This window comes from Charadrius vociferus, unplaced genomic scaffold, assembly GCF_000708025.1.
Source record: "Charadrius vociferus isolate BGI_N301 unplaced genomic scaffold, ASM70802v2 scaffold758, whole genome shotgun sequence".
In the NCBI taxonomy this organism is placed as follows: Eukaryota; Metazoa; Chordata; class Aves; order Charadriiformes; family Charadriidae; genus Charadrius; species Charadrius vociferus.
In genome coordinates this window covers 959,004-977,673 of record NW_009649934.1, presented here as the reverse complement: position 1 = coordinate 977,673, position 18,670 = coordinate 959,004, and the positions used below count along the sequence as shown (strand labels likewise).

At 43.4% G+C, this 18,670-nt stretch overlaps 1 protein-coding gene across 1 annotated transcript in view; it reads left to right on the top strand.

Moving 5' to 3' along the window:
- The first annotated feature begins 1,331 nt into the window (after positions 1-1,331).
- NT5DC2 (5'-nucleotidase domain containing 2) overlaps positions 1,332-18,670 on the top strand; it is a 28,221-nt gene continuing 10,882 nt past the window's right edge. Inside the window, exons 1-6 of the mRNA XM_009891285.1 lie at positions 1,332-1,337; positions 7,648-7,914; positions 8,706-8,780; positions 10,707-10,762; positions 12,497-12,590; positions 16,742-16,870. Coding sequence (XP_009889587.1) covers positions 1,332-1,337; positions 7,648-7,914; positions 8,706-8,780; positions 10,707-10,762; positions 12,497-12,590; positions 16,742-16,870 — 627 coding nt within the window. The remainder of the gene's footprint in view (positions 1,338-7,647; positions 7,915-8,705; positions 8,781-10,706; positions 10,763-12,496; positions 12,591-16,741; positions 16,871-18,670) is intronic.

Genomic DNA, 18,670 nt, shown 5'->3' with positions numbered 1-18,670 from the left:
CCCCCCACTCCTTTTTTTTTTTTTTTTTCTTTTCTTTCTGTCTTTGAATCTTGGTGCCTTTCCCCGCGCCGCAGAACTGGGGATGTGCCCATCGCCGTGCCGCTGCCGGGGTTAGAAGCCTTCTCCCCGGCAGTGCCATCGGCACGCCTCCATCGCCCGCGGCCCTCCGAGAGGGTTTTGTTTCTGGTGAAATCTGGCCCTGGTCTTCGTCTCCCCATTCTGGGCTTCCCTCTGTGAACACCCCGCGGCTGGTCTCAGTGTTTCAGGACACGGAGAGTATGTGGGGGTCTGCACAACTGGCCCCCCTAACGTGGCTATCGTCGTGGCGAATGGTCTAAATGAAGGGCTTGTTGCATTTTTCTCTAATTTGCCATTGGTTGGCATATAGAAAGGTGATTAGACTAGGAAAAATAGACAGTTGTGTTGACTGATGTGGTGAGGTGTCCGGGGTCCAACTTGTAACTCGCCATTGGCACAAGGCTGAGTGTGGAGAAGACTGATGCTACAGCTGCTAGGATGTCCTGATCCTGAGCTCAGTTTGGGTTACAGATGTGAAACACATTTTACGCACCAGTGCCTGCTTGCATGTTTTTGCTCCTCTGACCAAAAAGTTACCTGGCTCTGTCAGGAACATTGACATAGGAATGTTGACATCTTGCTAAGCAAGGAGAAGACTCATGCCATTCGCCAAATCTGTCCATGCGTAAAGCAGGTTTGTGGTCTTTCTGGCAGCAGCAGATCTTCACTGTATTAAACTCTCCTAAAAATGTGAAAGAATAGCTTTCGTGGCATAAAGGCAGGGAAATTTTTCCTGCTGGTTTCTTGATTCTTGGAATGCACGGTAGACAGCTAGGAAGTGTGACTTTGTGTCTGCTGTTTAATAGCTCTCCCTTAGCTTTTGTTTATCTAAGGGTTTGGAGAAGGACAGCCGCCAGCCATAGGCATCTGGAAGAACTGTTTCACTGTTCTGAGACTAACAAGTTCTGTCATTCCTTCCTCCCCCACCTTCCAGAATGTGAGATTTGACATAAACTCTAGAGTCTTTCATGGTGGACAAATGTAAAGGAATTGGGCGCTGATCTGCTGGGTGCTCAGCCCGCTGCATTCCAGCTTTTGCAGGATGTGAGCTCTTTTGCCTGAGCCGCTGAAGGCAGTACAGGGTGCTGACACAGGACAGCAGGTTTGTGTTAAATTCCTGCTCCAAGACCGAGTTGTCGTTTTAGCCCCACTGCTTGAAAGAAATTCCAACTTGCAAGACTTGTAATGGTGTTTGGACCTTAATATCCCTAACAGCATTTCTTTTCTTTTCCATAATGGAATCAAAACGGAAAATGAAGGTATGTTAATAGGCTCTCTCATGGTCTCTTGGGAAAATACTTTACTTTGTGACAGATTGTGAAGTTTGTATTCACATAGTTACGCTTTGTTGGGAGGCAAAAGATACAGTTGTTACTGAGATGGAGAAGTACTCAGCAGGGCTAAATGCAAAGTGAAGTTAGGTGAAGTAGCACATGTGTTACACAGCAGACTCTTTACAAACCTTTAGGTAACTATTAGACACGTTAAATAAGAAGGCCCTTGTTTGTTTAAAGAATAGCTCCCCAAACCAAAATTTCAAGACTGTGCTGTTATTCAAGTCTTGTCAAGAAAAGGCATAAACAAAGTTGGTCCAAGTTGGTTTTAGTTGTTGCTTTGATGACTAAACTGAGTTGTGCAAAATGTGGCATCAGTCTGTTCCTTTGTTCTTGATTTCTAACTCTGATGTAAAAGTGAATGTCTGTGGTTGGGTTATGGATTTGAAAACGTCGTCACATGTCAATACTCAATACTGAGTTTGAGAAGACTCCTGTGGTGCCACCTTCTCCCTCCTTCTCTGAAACTCGACCTTTGCGGAGTCCTTTGTCCTATATTGTCAGTTATTGCTGTTGGTTTTGGAAACAGCTCTCTGCCAGGAGAAGTTATTATGTGTTTTCAAACCAGGTCTTGCTTAGGACTTGATTTATAGAGCAATGTTGCATTTTTGCGTAGAGTGGTTTCCAGTGATAAATGCCGACCGAGTTGAACAGGGCGGGATGTGTAGGATGAGAACTTCTGTGCAGTAAAGCTTAGTGGTGGTACTGGTTTGGTGGCCAGAGCTCAGGCACCAGAAATTCTCAACTTTGTGGAAACACATCTGTGTTCAGCCAGGCTTGAGTGTGGTGATACAAAGAGCATTTCATTACCTGTAAGAATTTGAGGCTACTACTTCTACTTAACATGGATTTTTTTTTTCCCTCTGGCATAGGGAAAAGTATAATAGCATTTGTCAGAGCACTGGTGTTGAGCAAGACTTGCTGTATTTTGGTTTGATGCCATCTTAAGTGTCAAGGAAGGCTGGCCAATATGCTCTCTCAGTAAGCAGTGTCTGAAGTTTTGCACTTTAGGAAACATCCAATCCTGAAACTCAAGGCAACTGACAAGCAAGTGAGGATTTGGCTGTAAATAAGTGTGTATGTTTTTTTCTAGATTTTTCAAACTTGTAAACATAGCTACAATAAATCAGCTTTCCTAAGGAACCTCTAAAATAATTGTTAACTTCTTGCCAGTGCATGACAAGCTTGAGCATGGTTAAATGTGAGAACTACTGAGAACAGAGACAAGTTTGCAGATAAGGAGAACCTGGTTAGGTATTGATAACACTGAGGATGTAGCTCAGAGGCAGTCCTCACTCTTTTTAGTTTGTGTGGATTAAGAGATACCTTTGCATCTAAATAATGCAAGACGCAGTCAGCAACATGTGCCCATCACGTTTGGAAATGGGAGAGAAGGTGACACCTCTGTGTGATCATTGCACTGGTGATTCTGGTGTGGTGCACAGGTGGCTTTTGCAATCCAGCACATTTTGATTCTGCTTGTGTCGCTAATCTCAAGCAGGCACAAGGATTTAAGGGCCTCACTCTTTGCCGAACTGGGAAACGAGTATAGTGCTATGGTAATAAATGCCCTGCAAATTGCTTAGGGAGTGTGCACCTTTCGCGAGTTGTGGCATCTACAGATTGAGCTGGGACTGAAAATGGCAGTTAGCGGCCAGAACTGGAAGTGTGACCGGTTATGTTAACTTCCAAATTCTGCTTTCCTAAATATAAAGTTTTTGTCTTGTCAAGAGCTGTTAGACCAGCATTTGTCTAGTGCCTTTGTGTCTATAAAAAAAAAGTTGGTTTGGAATGAAATGGTATTTTTTAATATTGCTTTTGGTTTGTGTTGATTTCATTGGTGAGATATCCCAAAATATTGAAGCATAATGGCACGAATTCAAGACTATGCTCCAGAATAATTTTCAGCACTCTTTTAATATGGTTTCTCTGTCATTTAATGCTCTTTGAGTAATATTTCCCTCTCCCTGCTGTCACGTTAGAGGCAGGTTAGAGAGACTCTAACCACTTTGCCTGGTTAGAGTGCTTTGCAGGAATTGCTGTGAAATGGTACAAAACAACACTTCAAAAAGATAAAGAGGTGCTTGGAAGGGAGGAAAAACTGGCAGTTTGTCTTTAGAAAGCAAGTCAGTGTGAGCAAAGGGAACTTTTTGATTCATGAAGAACGTGGAGGATGGTTGCCGTCTGCTTTTTAGTATCGCTCTTTTCCTCACTAGTCTTACAAAGAAATTAGCACAGATGTCTGCTGTGTTGGACCTCAGGGAGTACACAGGGTGTGAGAGATGGGTGTGAGCTGCCTTTTTCATGTATTACTCTTCACTAACATGCTGGATCTGAGGCTGAGAGCGAAGGAGCATTTCCCGTGTGATGCCATTGGTGCCCCCGGGAGCTCAGAAAAGCACGGGATGTGCTTGGCATCTCCCGACCGGAGCGTTTTTCACATGAGAAGGGGCCATATGGTCTCTTGGCGTCTCTAACCGTTGCTCACAGTTAATTACCTGCTTTTGTTTCCATCTCTGCTGTCACGTTGGGGATTGAGTGTTATTGCTTTATAACAATGTGGGCTATTGCTTGGGAAGAGGCACTTGTGCTGTCATGAAGATATTCCAATTTAAGCAGCTGTTCAGGGGCTCATAGTAGTAAAATGAAGGAAACGTGTGTTTACCTTGCATTTACACCTAGGTGTAAAAAATGCCTGAGATCAAACACACTTTCTTGTGGTCTTCCTTTGTTGCTGAGTTTCATCATGTGCCATGGATATGCAGACACTTCCCTTGAAACCATCAGATTTGCAAACCAGAGCAAATTGTGCAAGTATGCAGATTCCAGGGGTTTGCATCTATTGCAAGAGCAGTTTTTTCTCCACTGTCCTCAAATGTACGCACGCTGCTTCTCCCTTAGATCATACTTCCTGGCTGAAGTGCTGAGTAGACAGTGACTAAGTGTGATATTGTCTCCCTTCCAGTTAGGACCCAGATGGAAAGAATAGTTGGGACTATAATTCTTTTTAAATAACCCAAACTGGTTTTCATTTTGTTATGGGTTTGGTTTGTGTTTTTTTTTTTTTTTTTTTCCGTAATTTATCATATCTGTCCTGCAATCTACTTCGGTGTCTTGGCAGAGAAAAAGCAAAAGCTATCGTTTTTGAAAAATGGCATCTTCATGGGCTTCTGGAGGGTGTCATTAATTTGTTTTGACTTGACGATTGCCATGCAAACTGAGGCAAAGATCCCTGGCAGATTACGTGCTGAACGTCAGCAGAGCAGCAGCATCCAAGTCCGCAGCACAGGACTTAATTAAGCACTCAGAATTTGTAACCACCCAGGTGATTATCTTTAAAAAACCAAAACCAAAACCCAAACCACAACACAAAAAAGCAAACCAAACCAATCAAACAAAACCCCAAACTTCTTGAAACCTGGCTCACTAAGCCAGGCATGTTTGGGCTCTCGTATTTAAACCGATCTTGCATGTGCTGCCGGCTTTTGTCTCTTCCCTGTTGTAGTTTCAACCTGTGGAGAGACTGTGTGAGCATAAACAGACCGACACTGACCGCTCTATTGAGGAGGATACTGCAAATGGACATTTACACTGAGCCAAACATGCAGCAAGAGTCTCCGGGCTGAAACACAGAGCTTTTTCCTTCTCTCTAGGAGATCAATGACTTTGAAACTACTGTATGTTTAAGATGGAGGATGACAGCATGGAAAGAGCAAGCTGTCAGCAAGGTGCTGCAAGTTTGGTGTGGTGACAATGATGTGTGGTAGGAAACATAGCAAGTACATGCGCGGTGCTCCAGGAAGTGTATGTAGGGAACACATTATGTGTGAGGTAATGGTGATAAAGCGTTTTGGCTAGCATATGCATCTGTCTTCGGCCCTTATGAGGTAAGAGAGACCATACTGTGTGAGTTAGTGACAAAATGTCTGAGTAGGGTAAAATGAGCTGGGCAGGAGTCTGTCAGAGAGCAGCAGAGAGGCTCTGTATGTTTGAGGCTGGCGGGGAGGAGTATGACTTCATCCAGTGGGTCTAAATATACTTCATAAATCATAGTGTGTGGCACAGTTACTGCTTATGCTTCTGATCACAGATAAGACTCGCTTCATGCTCTTGGCAAATCTCAGACTACCCTTTTCTCGTTACAAAATCATACCACTCCCTTAGCTTTTCCTGATTGTGTTTTTGCAAAAGTTGTGGCTGGCATATGTTGTTGAATCTAGATGGGTCTCATGTCTTCTGTGAAAGGAGAGATGGGGTTCAGGCAATGTCATTTTGCACCATTCTCAGACTATCAAAACGTGTTTTCATAGATCTGTTAGCAAATGGTGAATGTTGGAAGAGCTTGACCTCTCTGTAGGGATACGGTAGCAGTAAGTGGGGTGCATTTGTCATTTAAAAAAAAAAGTGCTTTCATTAGGAGAGGAAAGCACTGCATATTTGCACTGTGATGTGATTAGGATTGTGTCATTTTCCTTGCGAGGAAGAAAAATAGCACCCTGCAAATCCCAGTCTACGCTTAGAAAAAGATCTTCCCACAACTTGTCTGGAGGTGAGGACAGGAAGTAGAGCTCTGTTTGTTCATGGAGCAGAGAGCATTTATGATGATTTTTGATCATCTGAATCCAATTTACATTTCCCATCTTTTAAAATCCCAGTGGAAAGTGCTCTGATTGCATCCACTCTCTTCAGCCTCTTCCAGGAACTTTGCCACCAACAGAGTCACTGAAAGAGCGCTCTTGTTCTTGCTGTGCAGGCAGTAAGTCAACCCTCCTACCTTAAAATACTACTTTCTTTTCTAGTAATTCCTTTCTAGTTGATCTGGTGAAATGCATTTGAAGGCCAAAGGAAAGTGTGTTAGGAGAGAGGGATGGGTATGTTTTGTAAGGAGTCTCTCCTCTGAAAAATAAATATTATGATAGATCTGAATACTCTGTTTCTTTGGTCGGCTCTTTGGATTAGTGCTTGCAAGTGTACTTTGGACTTTTACCTAAATTCTGTAATCATTCCAGACAAAGTCTTTATTGGTAATGGCTGGTATCTGTTTCTAATAATTTTTTTTTTTTGTTCTAGATTCAGATGAAACTTGGTTTTATAGCAAGGAAGCACTAAAGAACTGGCACAGGGGTTCTTGCTAAAAGCCAAAAGTTAAGGTAGGAAGGGAAAAAAACATCCTCCCTGCTGATGCTGTGTAGGATCTGCAAAATGTCTGCACCTTTCCTATCATTAAAAGAGAAAATTAGACATCTTTGAGGGGGGAGGACGTGTCTCCTTCCCCTCTCTGTCCCCCAGTGTGGATGTGACTAGGCAACCTACTACAGGGAACTATTTTTATTGCTCTTTCTCATCTTGCAATGGACAGCTCTGGTGGAGCGGGAAGCCTGGGGAGGCTCTGTTCCTGTCTCTCCCATTGTAGCGCAGCTAAAGCTCTCTGCTCTTCAGACTAGCTCTGAAAAAGGGTATACAGGTAGTTCAGCTGCTATGTCACTTAACCCCCGTTTTTCCAGTGGCAAAGTGTTATTCACAAGCATCTTGTACAGTAACCCTGTTTTGAAATGAAAAACCACACGCAAGGACTGAGCTGTTTCCACAGCTGTTTATCAGAGGAAAGCAGATAACTTGTTGCTATCTGTATTGAGTGCTCTACCAGGAGAGCTTAATGTGTTGGGTTTTTTTTACATTTTGTCGGTGTTTGTACAAAGCCTTGTTTTATCCTGCTGATTAATAATTTAAAAAAAAAAAAAAAAAAAAGTGCCCTGATGGTACCTTCAGGATTGCTCTGTGAAGTCTGGTTGCTTCTGTGAGAAACAAAAATTGCCAAAAGACAAACCTCAACATCTCTAATTTCAAGTAATCTAGATTTCTGAGAGAGGGGAGTTAGCCTGTTTGTCTTGCTCAGGTTTTAAGTGAGGGGCACATGTTTTTCTGGTGATAAATTGCAGCTACCTTTCATGTTGGTGAGCCTGCTGAAAATGCAGCTGCTGTGAGCTAGAAATTTGACACTTCAAAATCTCTGGTCTGCTTTGCTTCATGTAGGCCGGAGACTCGAGGATGTTGTGTTGTCTCTTCCTGACACAAAAGGTCAGTCTTACTGTGAAAGTGGTTAGCATCACCACCAGACGCATCCAGAGGTTTCACAGTGTGCTTTTTCATGGGGAGGATTATTTGAGTGGGTTAATGGCAGCAGCCTTCAACAGCATCACTGTGTTTCTTTGCTGCTGCTGTGTGGTACTTCCAGCTGCTCTCAGGTCCAGAACAAAAAGTTGAAACTTCAGTGATCCTCTCAATTTCCCTAACCTCTCCCTTTTCCCTTCTCTTAGATCTCCTTCCACCAGGAGTCTGCAATCTCCTCAACCCAGCCGCTATTTATGCTAACAACGAGATCAGCCTGGGAGATGTTGAGATATACGGCTTTGACTACGATTACACATTAGCACAGTATTCTAATTTGCTACACTCTATGATTTTCAACACTGCCAGAGACATCCTAATAGAACAATTCAAGGTAATGATGTGCTAAGAATTTCCGCTCGATTAGGCTTACTGCTGTCTTGGTGACACCCCATGCAAGAGGTGCTTGCGTGTGCACGCGTGTCAATTACTTGTTTTATTGAGATAAATTTCATGTTTCACAATCTTTGATTGCAGAAAGTTTGTCTGTATGTGGAATTAATTTCCTTTGAGACAATTTACCGTGCTCTGCATTCCCGAGGTTTTATAATATGGAGCAGGAACCTTAGTCTAGAAAGGTCTGGTCTGTTTTACCTATGGAAATAATGCCTACAGAATTGCTGGTTTGAGGTACAGGTGGTGGATAAACATGAACTCTGGGCCAATACTGAAGCTGTACAGGACTTGACACGTGCAAGTCAATGTGGCTGATGCTCCTTAGCATGTCCAATAATGAACGATCTGTTTGCAATAGGCAACTGGTCTGTGCGTTTCCTTCTCGTCACACCTTGCTCTTTAGAGGGGCTCTGCCGTGCCACTGCTTTGCCCAATATATGCATTGAATGGAGCTTACTAGAAGTGTCCTTACTACCTGAGTGAATCCGTTACTTTTTCACTAGTGTCCCTTACAAGAGAGAAACTATTTTAGAGGGATCCTGATCCTTTATGTCTTTCTCCATTCATCTGCGTGCTTTGTTGAAGGGGCAAAATGAAGTGCACCTGTTCCTTGGTCAGTTTGTGCCTGGGGTGAGACATCTAGTAGACTAAGCCAGCTCAACAGGTGAAATAATTTTGTTGATAACCCAATGTTTATGCCTCTAACGACCTTGCTGTCTGTCTTCCCAGTATCCAGAAGGGCTTGGGAAGTATGACTACATTCCAGGGTTTGCCATACGTGGACTTCACTATGATGTACAAAAGGTAAGCTGTACAAAGTTCAGTCTCCTGGGCTTTGTCTTCCATTGCATTACGTTTCTAGTGGAAATACCTTCTGTCATTGCTTACAATAACATCGATCACCAAACTATCAGTGAAATACATAGTCCAGGTGGCTGTGCTTTTCATTGTGTGGGTTCTTGTTTATAAACCTTCCAAAGGAAAGATGTGTTTTGTGTTTGCATAGCCTCTAGCAGAATGGGACATTCTAGCAAAGACCTTTGGTAAACATCCTTGCCAATTTAAAAGTCAGTTAATTCCACAAGCTAATTAATAGAAAACTCAGCTTGTTTGTGTGATCATTTCTGTCTTTCAGGAAATTTAAACAACAAACTTCAATCCTGCATCTACAAGTACTTGCCAGGAGCAGAAGCATTATGTCTTCCTCTAATAATAGAAATGACTTGTCAGGAGAATGCTTTAGGAAGCCTTCCCCACCCCCCACCCCGAATAATAGGACTGCCTGGAAAAAGATCCAAGCTACTTGAGATGCATGCTTCTTAGGAGCACAGGCAAGCAAAGTGCAAGCATTAGCTTTAACCCTTTTCAGTACTTTGGACCGATTCCCCGAAAGCCTGATGCCCAGTGATGTAATGCTGGCTGCTGCAGCCAGGCAGTCGGGTGGGAGCACAGCAGAGAGAGTTGCTTCACTGTAGTAACTTTTCTTGTGTTGAGCTTTGAGCAAATTCAGGGAAGCAGGCAGTACAGGCTGGAGTGTGGGTGCTGTTCTCCAGCCATGGGGGGAAAAAAAAAAGAATGAAGAAAAAAAACTAGATAGAGTTTTCCTGCTTTTTTTGTCCTAACTGAGGTGACAGCGTGACAGCAGACTGCTCATGCCTCTGGCTTCACAAAGTAAGAAGTAGATCTGTGAGAAACTGAAGTTTCTTTCTGTGTTTAAATCTCTGGCTGGTATATCAGAGGAACACAGAGGTGACTAGCCTAGCCAAGCAAAGTGCCCTGTGAGTGAGTAAGTGGTGAGAACTCTCTTTTTTCAGGATCAGTTTGCAAAACACACAAAAAATTGGGTAGTGCCTGTCCAAGTAAATCTTCAGCATGTTTGCCTGCACTCCTCACAAACTAGTGGGAGGTCTGCCCACGGTGTAACAAGCTGCACTGATATGATAAAAGAAGGTGCCTGAAGGTTTTGAATGCTCTGTGGAATCAGTTACCTTGTGCCGTGGTAGAAACAGGACTAATAGTTTGATGCTGTGTCCTTACTCGAGTTGCAGAGCGATGTGGGTTTAGTGTGAGGCTGCTTTCCATGCCCTGAGAACTTGTGTTATGGCTTCAGAATGATGGATGGAAGAGAAGGGATGACTTGGAATAGAGGAGTCTGTTACAAAAAAATGCAAAGAAAGCTCTAATGTTACCAGGCTGGTGTGCTCATGAACATCTTTGCCTGAATGACTATTGGGGAGAGGGAGAAGTGATGGAGGGGAGAGCTCTTGGATAAAGAAAATGACTGGGGGCAGCTGCTCTCTAAACCAAAACTTGCCCACTTAGTTCTGCTTAAGATAAATGTGACAAGAAATAGATCTCTTGTGCACACTAAGCTTCTTTGGAATGTGGTGCTTTTGGAAGGGAGATAAAAAGAGACTGTCTGAGTCACAGAAACATTGTTCTCTCCATTTTTCAACTGCATCCCTGTCCACAAACTTTGGAGTGTAGCAGACTGGTATTTCGGCTCATGGAAAGATGGTCTTTTGTCAGAGAGGCCAATAAAAAGCCATAGTATGTAGGAAGCATGTGCAAAAGTGGCTGGGGAGTAAGTGCAGCTTAAAGTACACAGATGTGGGGTGTTTATATTGAATTTTATTTTCTAAATGTCATTTATGTGGAACTTTAAACTTCAATAAGGTTTCAATGTAAACCTATGCAATTCTAACAGTAAATATCTATCCCTTATCACAGAGTCTTCTGATGAAGATTGATGCTTTCCATTATGTCCAGCTGGGGACGGCATATAGGTCTGTCAGTTCTGAAAATCATTTTCTAAATGCCCATATATGCAAAGGTGGATTAATAAATCTGAGTGTGCGTTCATGGCAAACGGTTTTGTTTTTTTTTTTCTGAGCAGTGCACAGTCTTCTCTGGCTTATCCTGTTTGCACTTGCTTCTAATGCTTACCTGGCATGTAATTGCAGAGAGTTATTTTTCTCAAGTGTTTCAAGCCAAGTGTGGGTGGGAAGACCTGGAGCTTTTTGTAATGGTTAATGACACATCTGGTCACATACTCTGCATGTTGTCTGAGTTGCAGCTACAGTATATCTGGGTTAACATCTTTGAGCAAACAGTGCAACTAGGAAAGGACCCCTCTGTATATGGTGCACATAGAGGCCTGTCTTCTCCAGGCAGGAGTGTGTCCTGGCAGTGATGTGCTGTGCCTTGTCACAAAGCGAAGAGGAGAGTGGTCTGGATGTGCAAATAAAATCTTGAGTGGTGCAGACATGTTAATAAAGTAATGATGCCTCAGAATCTGGGCTCCATTTAAGGCCTAGTTTATCCTGTTTTTCCTTCTTTTCCATTCTTCTCCAAGGAGAGCTGGGTGTGCTTTGGAGTAAATGGCTGAAAGAGCACAGAACAAACTTTTCTCAAAAAAGTTGTGAGACTGGAGACTGGGAGAAAACCTTGCCCCAAAGCGGAGTGGGGTTGGTGTCTTAAGAAGTAGCAATTCATAGATATTAGTAGCAAAGCTCCTATAAATCTGTGTTGTATTTCCTGAGCATGGAAGCCAATGTTTTTTTTTCTTGAACTCTGCCCTTTTGCTGTTAAGCTTCAGTTACAGTAAACACTCTAAGAATATTAAAAAGGGAGTTTCATAATCAGACAGAATTGGCCTCTTTGAATGCTAGCTTTTAGGGAGGTGGGAAGGAGGGGTAGGTACTGCCCCATATTTCACTCCAGCTTCATAAAGAGATTTTTAGCTAAAATTCATTTAAACTTTTTTCCCCTATTATCTGTAACTATGCTTCTTGAAGTGTCCTTTTCCTAAACTGTCCTTTGCTTTTGAGCACAACTGAGGCAGCTTTTAACTTCTCAGAGGCTGTACCAGGATTGAACAGGAAAGGAGAAAGGGAAAGTTGATGACTGCTTGAGTAAACAGCCATCAAAAATTGTGCAAGAGGCAATACTTGCAGCAGTCAGATAACCTCATGTTCACGAATGGTACAAGCTTATAGCCATACAGGTTTTTTGGGGGAAAAACAGCGATCTCTGTTGAATGGTCTTAGCAAAGAACTTGTTTTGCTTAGGAAGACTGAATAGGAAGGAAATCTCAATTTCAGAAAGCTCTTTTCCTGCACCTTTGCATTTAACGGTGGATATACCTCGTGGAAGCAACTTCTCCAAAACCTACTGTTACCCAGTACTGCCAAAGTCAGGTCGTGGGGCCAATTTGGTGGGGGAGTCCCGTCAGCAGACAGCAGAGAGAAGCCACTGTCCAAACTCTGTTGGAATGTGGATAAAACCCCTCAATTAACTTGAAGGAGCAGACAAGGTAGCTGAAAAATATCTTGGGGAAAGATTTTATGTGAATCTTAAGAAACCACAGAGCTCTCAGGCTCTCTGGCTATTTCTTTTGTGCAAGAACAATTCGTGAGTTTTAGAAAAGAGCCTGTTTGTCCCATCTTTTTCTCTGCAGTTTGTCGCTCTGTGCAGTCTGATGATTATTGACAAACCTATTTCTGTTGGTTTATGTCTAGAGGGCTCAAACCAGTGCCTGATGAAGAGGTAATCGAACTCTATGGTGGTACGCAGCACATCCCCCTGTACCAGATGAGTGACTTCTATGGCAAGGTATTGTAAACCCTTCACTACGATGATGCTGCAGCTCTTTTAACAGCTAGGAAAAAAGAGTGAATTGTATGAGGATGTAAATGACTCCATCCTCCCTTAGACTCCAAAAGGCTCTGTCCCTAGTGAGCTGCTGTGTGTGTTTTTGTTCTAGTGGGAATTTGCCCCAGAGGTTATTTAGCAGTTTAGCATGTGAAAGCTATCTGCGAAGCATTCCTAAACACCAGGGCTGAAGCATTCCTAAACACCAGGGCTATTGGCCTAGAGCTGAATGGCTCTGGAGACTGATAGGAAGATGTTCTCTGCTTGTTCCTAGGCCAAATCTAGCTCCTAAGCCACCAGGGCAGCCTGCTGTGATGGTATTCGCAGTGAGTTGTGTGGGAGGGGGTATGTGTTTGTAGCAGCAGGGTGCTTGCAACGCCTTTCTCTCTTTTGTTTTGGGTAGGAGTTTTTTTCCTTCGTGAAAGGGATCCCCCTCCACGCCTCTTCAGACCTGCTCAGTGTATATAATTCATAGGGTTGGCATCCATGAGTGTTGGGGGTGTGTTTGTTGGTTTTTTTTAGGCAGAAAACTTAGTGTCACAGTAAGGGACTGAAATTCTGTCTGTAGGAGCTGTAGTTCCCTGAACTAGAGGAAGTTAGGAGACATTTTTCTTCCTCTGGTGTCTAGTGTGGTGCAGTGGGCAAGCGGGCCATTCACATCCCTTTCCCCCCAGAACTGTTTTGTTTCTTGCCCTTTGTTAGTTCAGATGCCTTAGGGGAAGCTGGAAGGAGAAGGGCAGGCTTCCTCTCCTGATACCCCTTTGAGTCCGCTCTGTGAAGTCTCCAGCAAGGTCACTTTTTGATTTCTCTCTGTCTCTTGGGAACAATTAATATGAGTGGTTGCTCTCTGGAGAAGTATATACTCTGTTTATAGCTCAATGTTGTTTCCAGCTTTATAATAGGATGTTTCTGTTTAAAATTTGATATCTGTCTGTAAACTGCACTTGATTAGCCTCCCACTGTGCAACTCTCATCTCTCCTGGCAAACTTGAGATTATTTCACCTTTCTTTTTAAATAATTGTAAACATTAAATTTGCTTTGAGTTGTGGCCTTTTGTAGGACCAGGTGCTCGTGCCAAGGTGCCTTTCTGTGCTGCTTTGTACATACCAGGTGTTTTCTTCATTCCTGTAGTTAGTACTGAAAATTTTTGTATAACATTTGGACACAGAAGTAGGGATAGCAGCTTACTCTTTGCAAAGAGGTGAATCTCTTCTAATAATGTAATGAACTCCAGAAGCTAATAGGTGGATCCCAAAGAGAACAAAAGTATATGCAGCTAAGGACATTTGCATCCAGCAATGTCTGATCAACCTGTGCCACTAATACGTTAGTGGGAAAGCATCTGGCCTAAGATGACTGCTGGTGTGAGCAGGTTCAGTGCAATTGGTGTGGAGTGAGGCTTTAGCAGGATCTTTGGTCTTGTCCTCCTTAATCTGCTGTGCTGATTTTGCTATCTGTATTGGTAAAGGGAAGGTCTGCCAGGTCAGTGATTCCAGGCAACAAGGCATAAGACAAGTGGGACTGATATAGCTGAAGTGTGTAAATATTCTCCCTTAAGGGTTTTCTTGATCCTCGGTTGGCAGATATCTACTGGCATCCCAACACCTGCAGTAGGTAGGCACAGATCTTGTGCAGGATTAGACAATGCAGCTAGTGTGGCTTTCACTGGCAGAACTAGTGATGGCCTGTAAGGAAAGTGGAGGACTCGTGGCTGTTGTGGAAAAAGCATATGTGGCATTCTAAAACTATCATCCAGTTTTCATCCTGACTTGTGTCACCACTGAATCATAGAATCGTGTAATCATAGAATTGCTGAGGTTGGAAGAGACCTTTAAGATCATCAAGTCCAACCATCAACCTACCCTGACAAAACCACCTCTAAATCATGTCCCTAAGCACCACATCTACCCTTTTTTTAAGCACCTCCATGGATGGCGAATCCACCACCTCCCTGGGCAGCCTATTCCAATGTCTAATAACCCTTTTAGTGAAAAAATGTTTCCTAATATCCAATCTAAATCTCCCCTGACATAACTTGAATCCATTTCCTCATGTCCTATCACTTTTCACCAGGGAGAAGAGGTCAGCCCCCACCTCTCTACAACCTCCTTTCAGCTAGTTGTAGAGAGTGATAAGGTTTCCCCTCAGCCTCCTCTTCTCCAGGCTAACGTCTGCTGTAAGAAAGTCAAGGCCACTATAAAAAACAGGGGGAGGCTGTACTTGCCTGGTAGGATAATGACGCAAGGCACAAAAATTAAATCAGAGTTGACAAAGTAAATCTTTGCTGTTAGCATTGAACGTTTAACTGTCTCCTCTATGCTTAAGGTCTTGAAAAGTGGGACAGGTCATTGCTCTGCTGCGCTCTGCTAAATCCCATACTTAGTGGTTTCAGTAGGAACTTCCTGACAGCGTCCCTCTTGCTTCTTTCCCAGAGTCCCTGAACGGGAAAAAAAGGTAGAGGCTCTTTTCAGGAAATTTTAGTTTTGCTAGTGGGAGAAATGTTCCCCTAGCAACCACACATCAAAATGGACAAAAGTCTGTTGAAAGGATTCAGCGAGTATCGCTAAGCAGCACCACTGTGTGTGGTATGTGGCCCAAACCAGAGGGTGTCCTTTGTCTTCTCTTCCGCTGTAGGTCAAGTTGTCCTCTGCTGGATGGATGGAAATTGTATAACCCTCAGCACACCGACATAGCTTTCACTTGCAGCATTTTTTGGTAATAGACCTCAGGCAAAATGCTGTTTGTTATTCCTTTGCCCTTTTTGCATCATCTTTCTTGACCTTAGTTTGTGTTGCCCCAATATTGCCTTTAGATAGTGCTGCAAAGAGTGCTAGTCTCTTGTTCTGCCCTTACAACCAGACTAAATGGGAGATGTTACTGTTGTTACATCCTGACGCAACAGGGGCACGTGTTTGCCAGCATGTGGCCTCTGTCAGTGTCCACCATGTGTATCTTCTGTGATCTTTTAGATGCTGCTTTCATGTCTATCTTTCACATAGCTAAAATAAGTGCCTTCTGATGTGGACCCGTATTACCCCAGAGAGTTGCCACTTTATGGCTGTCAGTCATGCATTGCTCAAAGCTCACATGCACAGGCGTGATGTGACTGGATTACCAGGGCACCTCTGGTGACCGGGTTCATTGAGAGGTCTGTGCACTTCCCAAATTGCTTTTCATATACAAGGCCTTAGTAACTGTCCTGTTGGCCAATCTGCCCCTTTAGCGATGAAAGATGAAAAAATTGATTCCAGCTTCAGCTTGCCAGTGAGACTCACCATAGTCCTCTGCACAGGTGGTACGTACTGAATAAACAAGCTTTATTTTACTAGAAGGCCTGACTGGAGCCAAAGTTGGCTGTTGACCTGCTGATAGGTTTGTGATTGATAGGCAATAAAAATAGCAAATGTATGGCAGGGCTGCAACCTTGCCTAATGCAAGGTTGGGGTTTAATTGTCCACTTCGCCTTGACTGCTGGGTGGGCTGAAGTTCTTTTTCTTCTTCTTTGTGCCCACTCCAGGTTTCCCGTAGTGACTCAGGGGCAGACAGGCTTTGGCAAACGGCTTGTTGGAATGGTTTTTGCATTGCTGTGTGAAACCTCACTAGAACGTGGCTAGAGCAGCTTTGGTGCCCATGTGTCCAATGCCATAGAGTGGTGTTGACGAGCAATGGGGCACCTCCAGCAAGGGCCATACCTGCTTCTGTCACACAGCATTGTCTATTGGCACCCGTGGTAATGCCAAGAGACCAGGTGGGAAGCAGAGGGCATGGGGTTGAAATACAAATTAGTGTCTAGGACTGATTCCCTGCTTCCTCCACCTTCACCCCATGTTGTTAATGATGCTGGGTTTGTTTAATAATTTCTGTGAAGGAGAAGCCTCTCTCTTGTCAAGTGTTAATGCCTTAGGTTAGTGTTTTGGTTGAGAATAGAGGGCTACTTGCTGAGTGGCTGGGACTTTCCGCATTAGTGTTTTTCTTTTTGTTAGCCTGGAATGTCTTCCAGATGGTACTGGGTGATACAAGTTTGTTTGTTGGCTTTGCTTTTTTTTTTTTTTTGGTAAAAAAAGGTTTGTTTTTTTTGTTTAATATATCTCCTTCATTTTTTGCTTTCCAGGGTCCATCACTTAAGCAGTTTATGGACATTTTTTCTCTTCCTGAGATGACACTTCTCTCTTCAGTCATTGATTACTTCATAACTCATGGCATTGAGTTTGACCAGGTGCATCTTTACAAGGATATATCTGTAAGTAAAATGTTGACTGCCTCATAGCTCATACCACATCAGAATAGTGAGCTCCTTGGCTCATTAGCACTGGTGAGCTCTGCAATACCCAAAACGAAGGGGCTCTTAGTGAGTAGCCTAATATGATGGCATTGTTGCCCCTTTAGATTAAAGCATTACCAGGGAATATTCAAAGCTGTGTTTTCAGAACATGATAGGTTTCTATCTGGACTACAGAGTTGGTGTTGCTGTACATTATCTCTTGCAAGAGTGTCTAGGCTGGTTAGGTTGAAGGTCCTCCTGTGGGAAATATATCACAAAGCTTGAGTAAATATTTTCTGGTTCTGCAGACTTCTGTTTTCTGCACTTTTCTGTTTTCCTGTTAATATCTCATTTTTTCAAAGAAATTTGGTTTATTTCAAAGAGTTCGGTTTATACAGCAGTTGTTGTGAAACACTTGCCCTTGCCTGCTCTGCGAATCTACCCCTACCCTTTGCAGCTACAGAGCAGTCTGGTCCTTTAGGGGTGTTTCTAGTGGGTGACTGTAGCTTTGTTAGGAGGGGTACTGTTTGACTTCCTAGTTAATGCTGTGGGCAAGATGCAAGTGCTTGAGATTGCTGCCCTGGGTGTCTCCTGGTGACAGATGATGCATCTTCCTTGGTAGCCAAGCCTTATTGCATGCCTTTTCCCATGGAGAGGGGTTTTTGATTTGTGCCTTGTGGGAATCTCATGCTCATCCACTGGTAGCAGCCCATACATACACTGTTCAGGCTTGTTGTGAGAGAAGTGGAGCTCCACATCTGTGCTGCTTTTTTTGTGATAAGGATCTACCCTGACAACTTTGCTGCAGCCCAGGATTACAGCTTACGTTCTGACCTTCTGTTAGTGCTTGATAAGAGCGTGTCAGTCAGTTTCCCATGAGACCTTAACATGTTTCTAGGGTGTTAGTTGTTGTAGTCGTTTTTGCTCTTGGGGTGGGGAAAACAGGAAGAGGAGATGCAGCTGAGGCCTTTTTGACAAGAGTATCTTCTGAACATTCTTTTGAGGTCAAAATGGACGTGTACCTAATTGAAATCTTGAGAGCAGGTGGGTAGTTGCCTCAGCCTAATACATACTCAATACAAGGCAAAAGGTGTGCTTAAGGCCCAAAACTCCTGAGTGCTAATCCTGGCATTTGTCTTTGCATCTTTTGTTGAGGGATGTGGTCATTCCTGAGGGGTGACTGAGGTAGGCAGAGAAGAGAACTCCAACAGAAAATCTATGCCAATGTCTGAAATCTATAGTGAAAAGTTGGGGACTGTCCTGTGCTCTCACCAGCAGAGTCCTTGATTTTTTTCTGTACAATGAGGATAAACAAACATTTTTGCAAAACTTATCCCTTTGCGATACCTGAGTGCAAGCGCAAAGAAATGGTTTACGGACATGAGCAGAGATCCTTCGGTGCCTCGGACAGGCGTCTAAAAGGACTTGCACTGCCCCAACTGTTATTACAATGCAGGCTCACAGTGGGTTAAGACATGCCTAAACCTGACACTCTTCTGTAATTCTTAGTGGTAAACCTGATCACAGCTCTGTGTGTCTGGGAGCACGTTTAGCTAGAGACACTGCACTGAGTCAAAAGGGCAGACCCTGAGGCAGTGGTAAAGGTTGAAGCTGACATGTAAACCAAGAAGTCCTGTCACACCAGTTTGGTTGCTTTGTATTTGAGAGTAAGAACTTACAATTTACCTTGATTTCCTTTGGAGAAGTTTTTGAGCCCTGTTTGACACCTCCCCAGGCTGCCAAGATTTTACCTGTAAGAACTTTGTAGTTCTTCCCTGC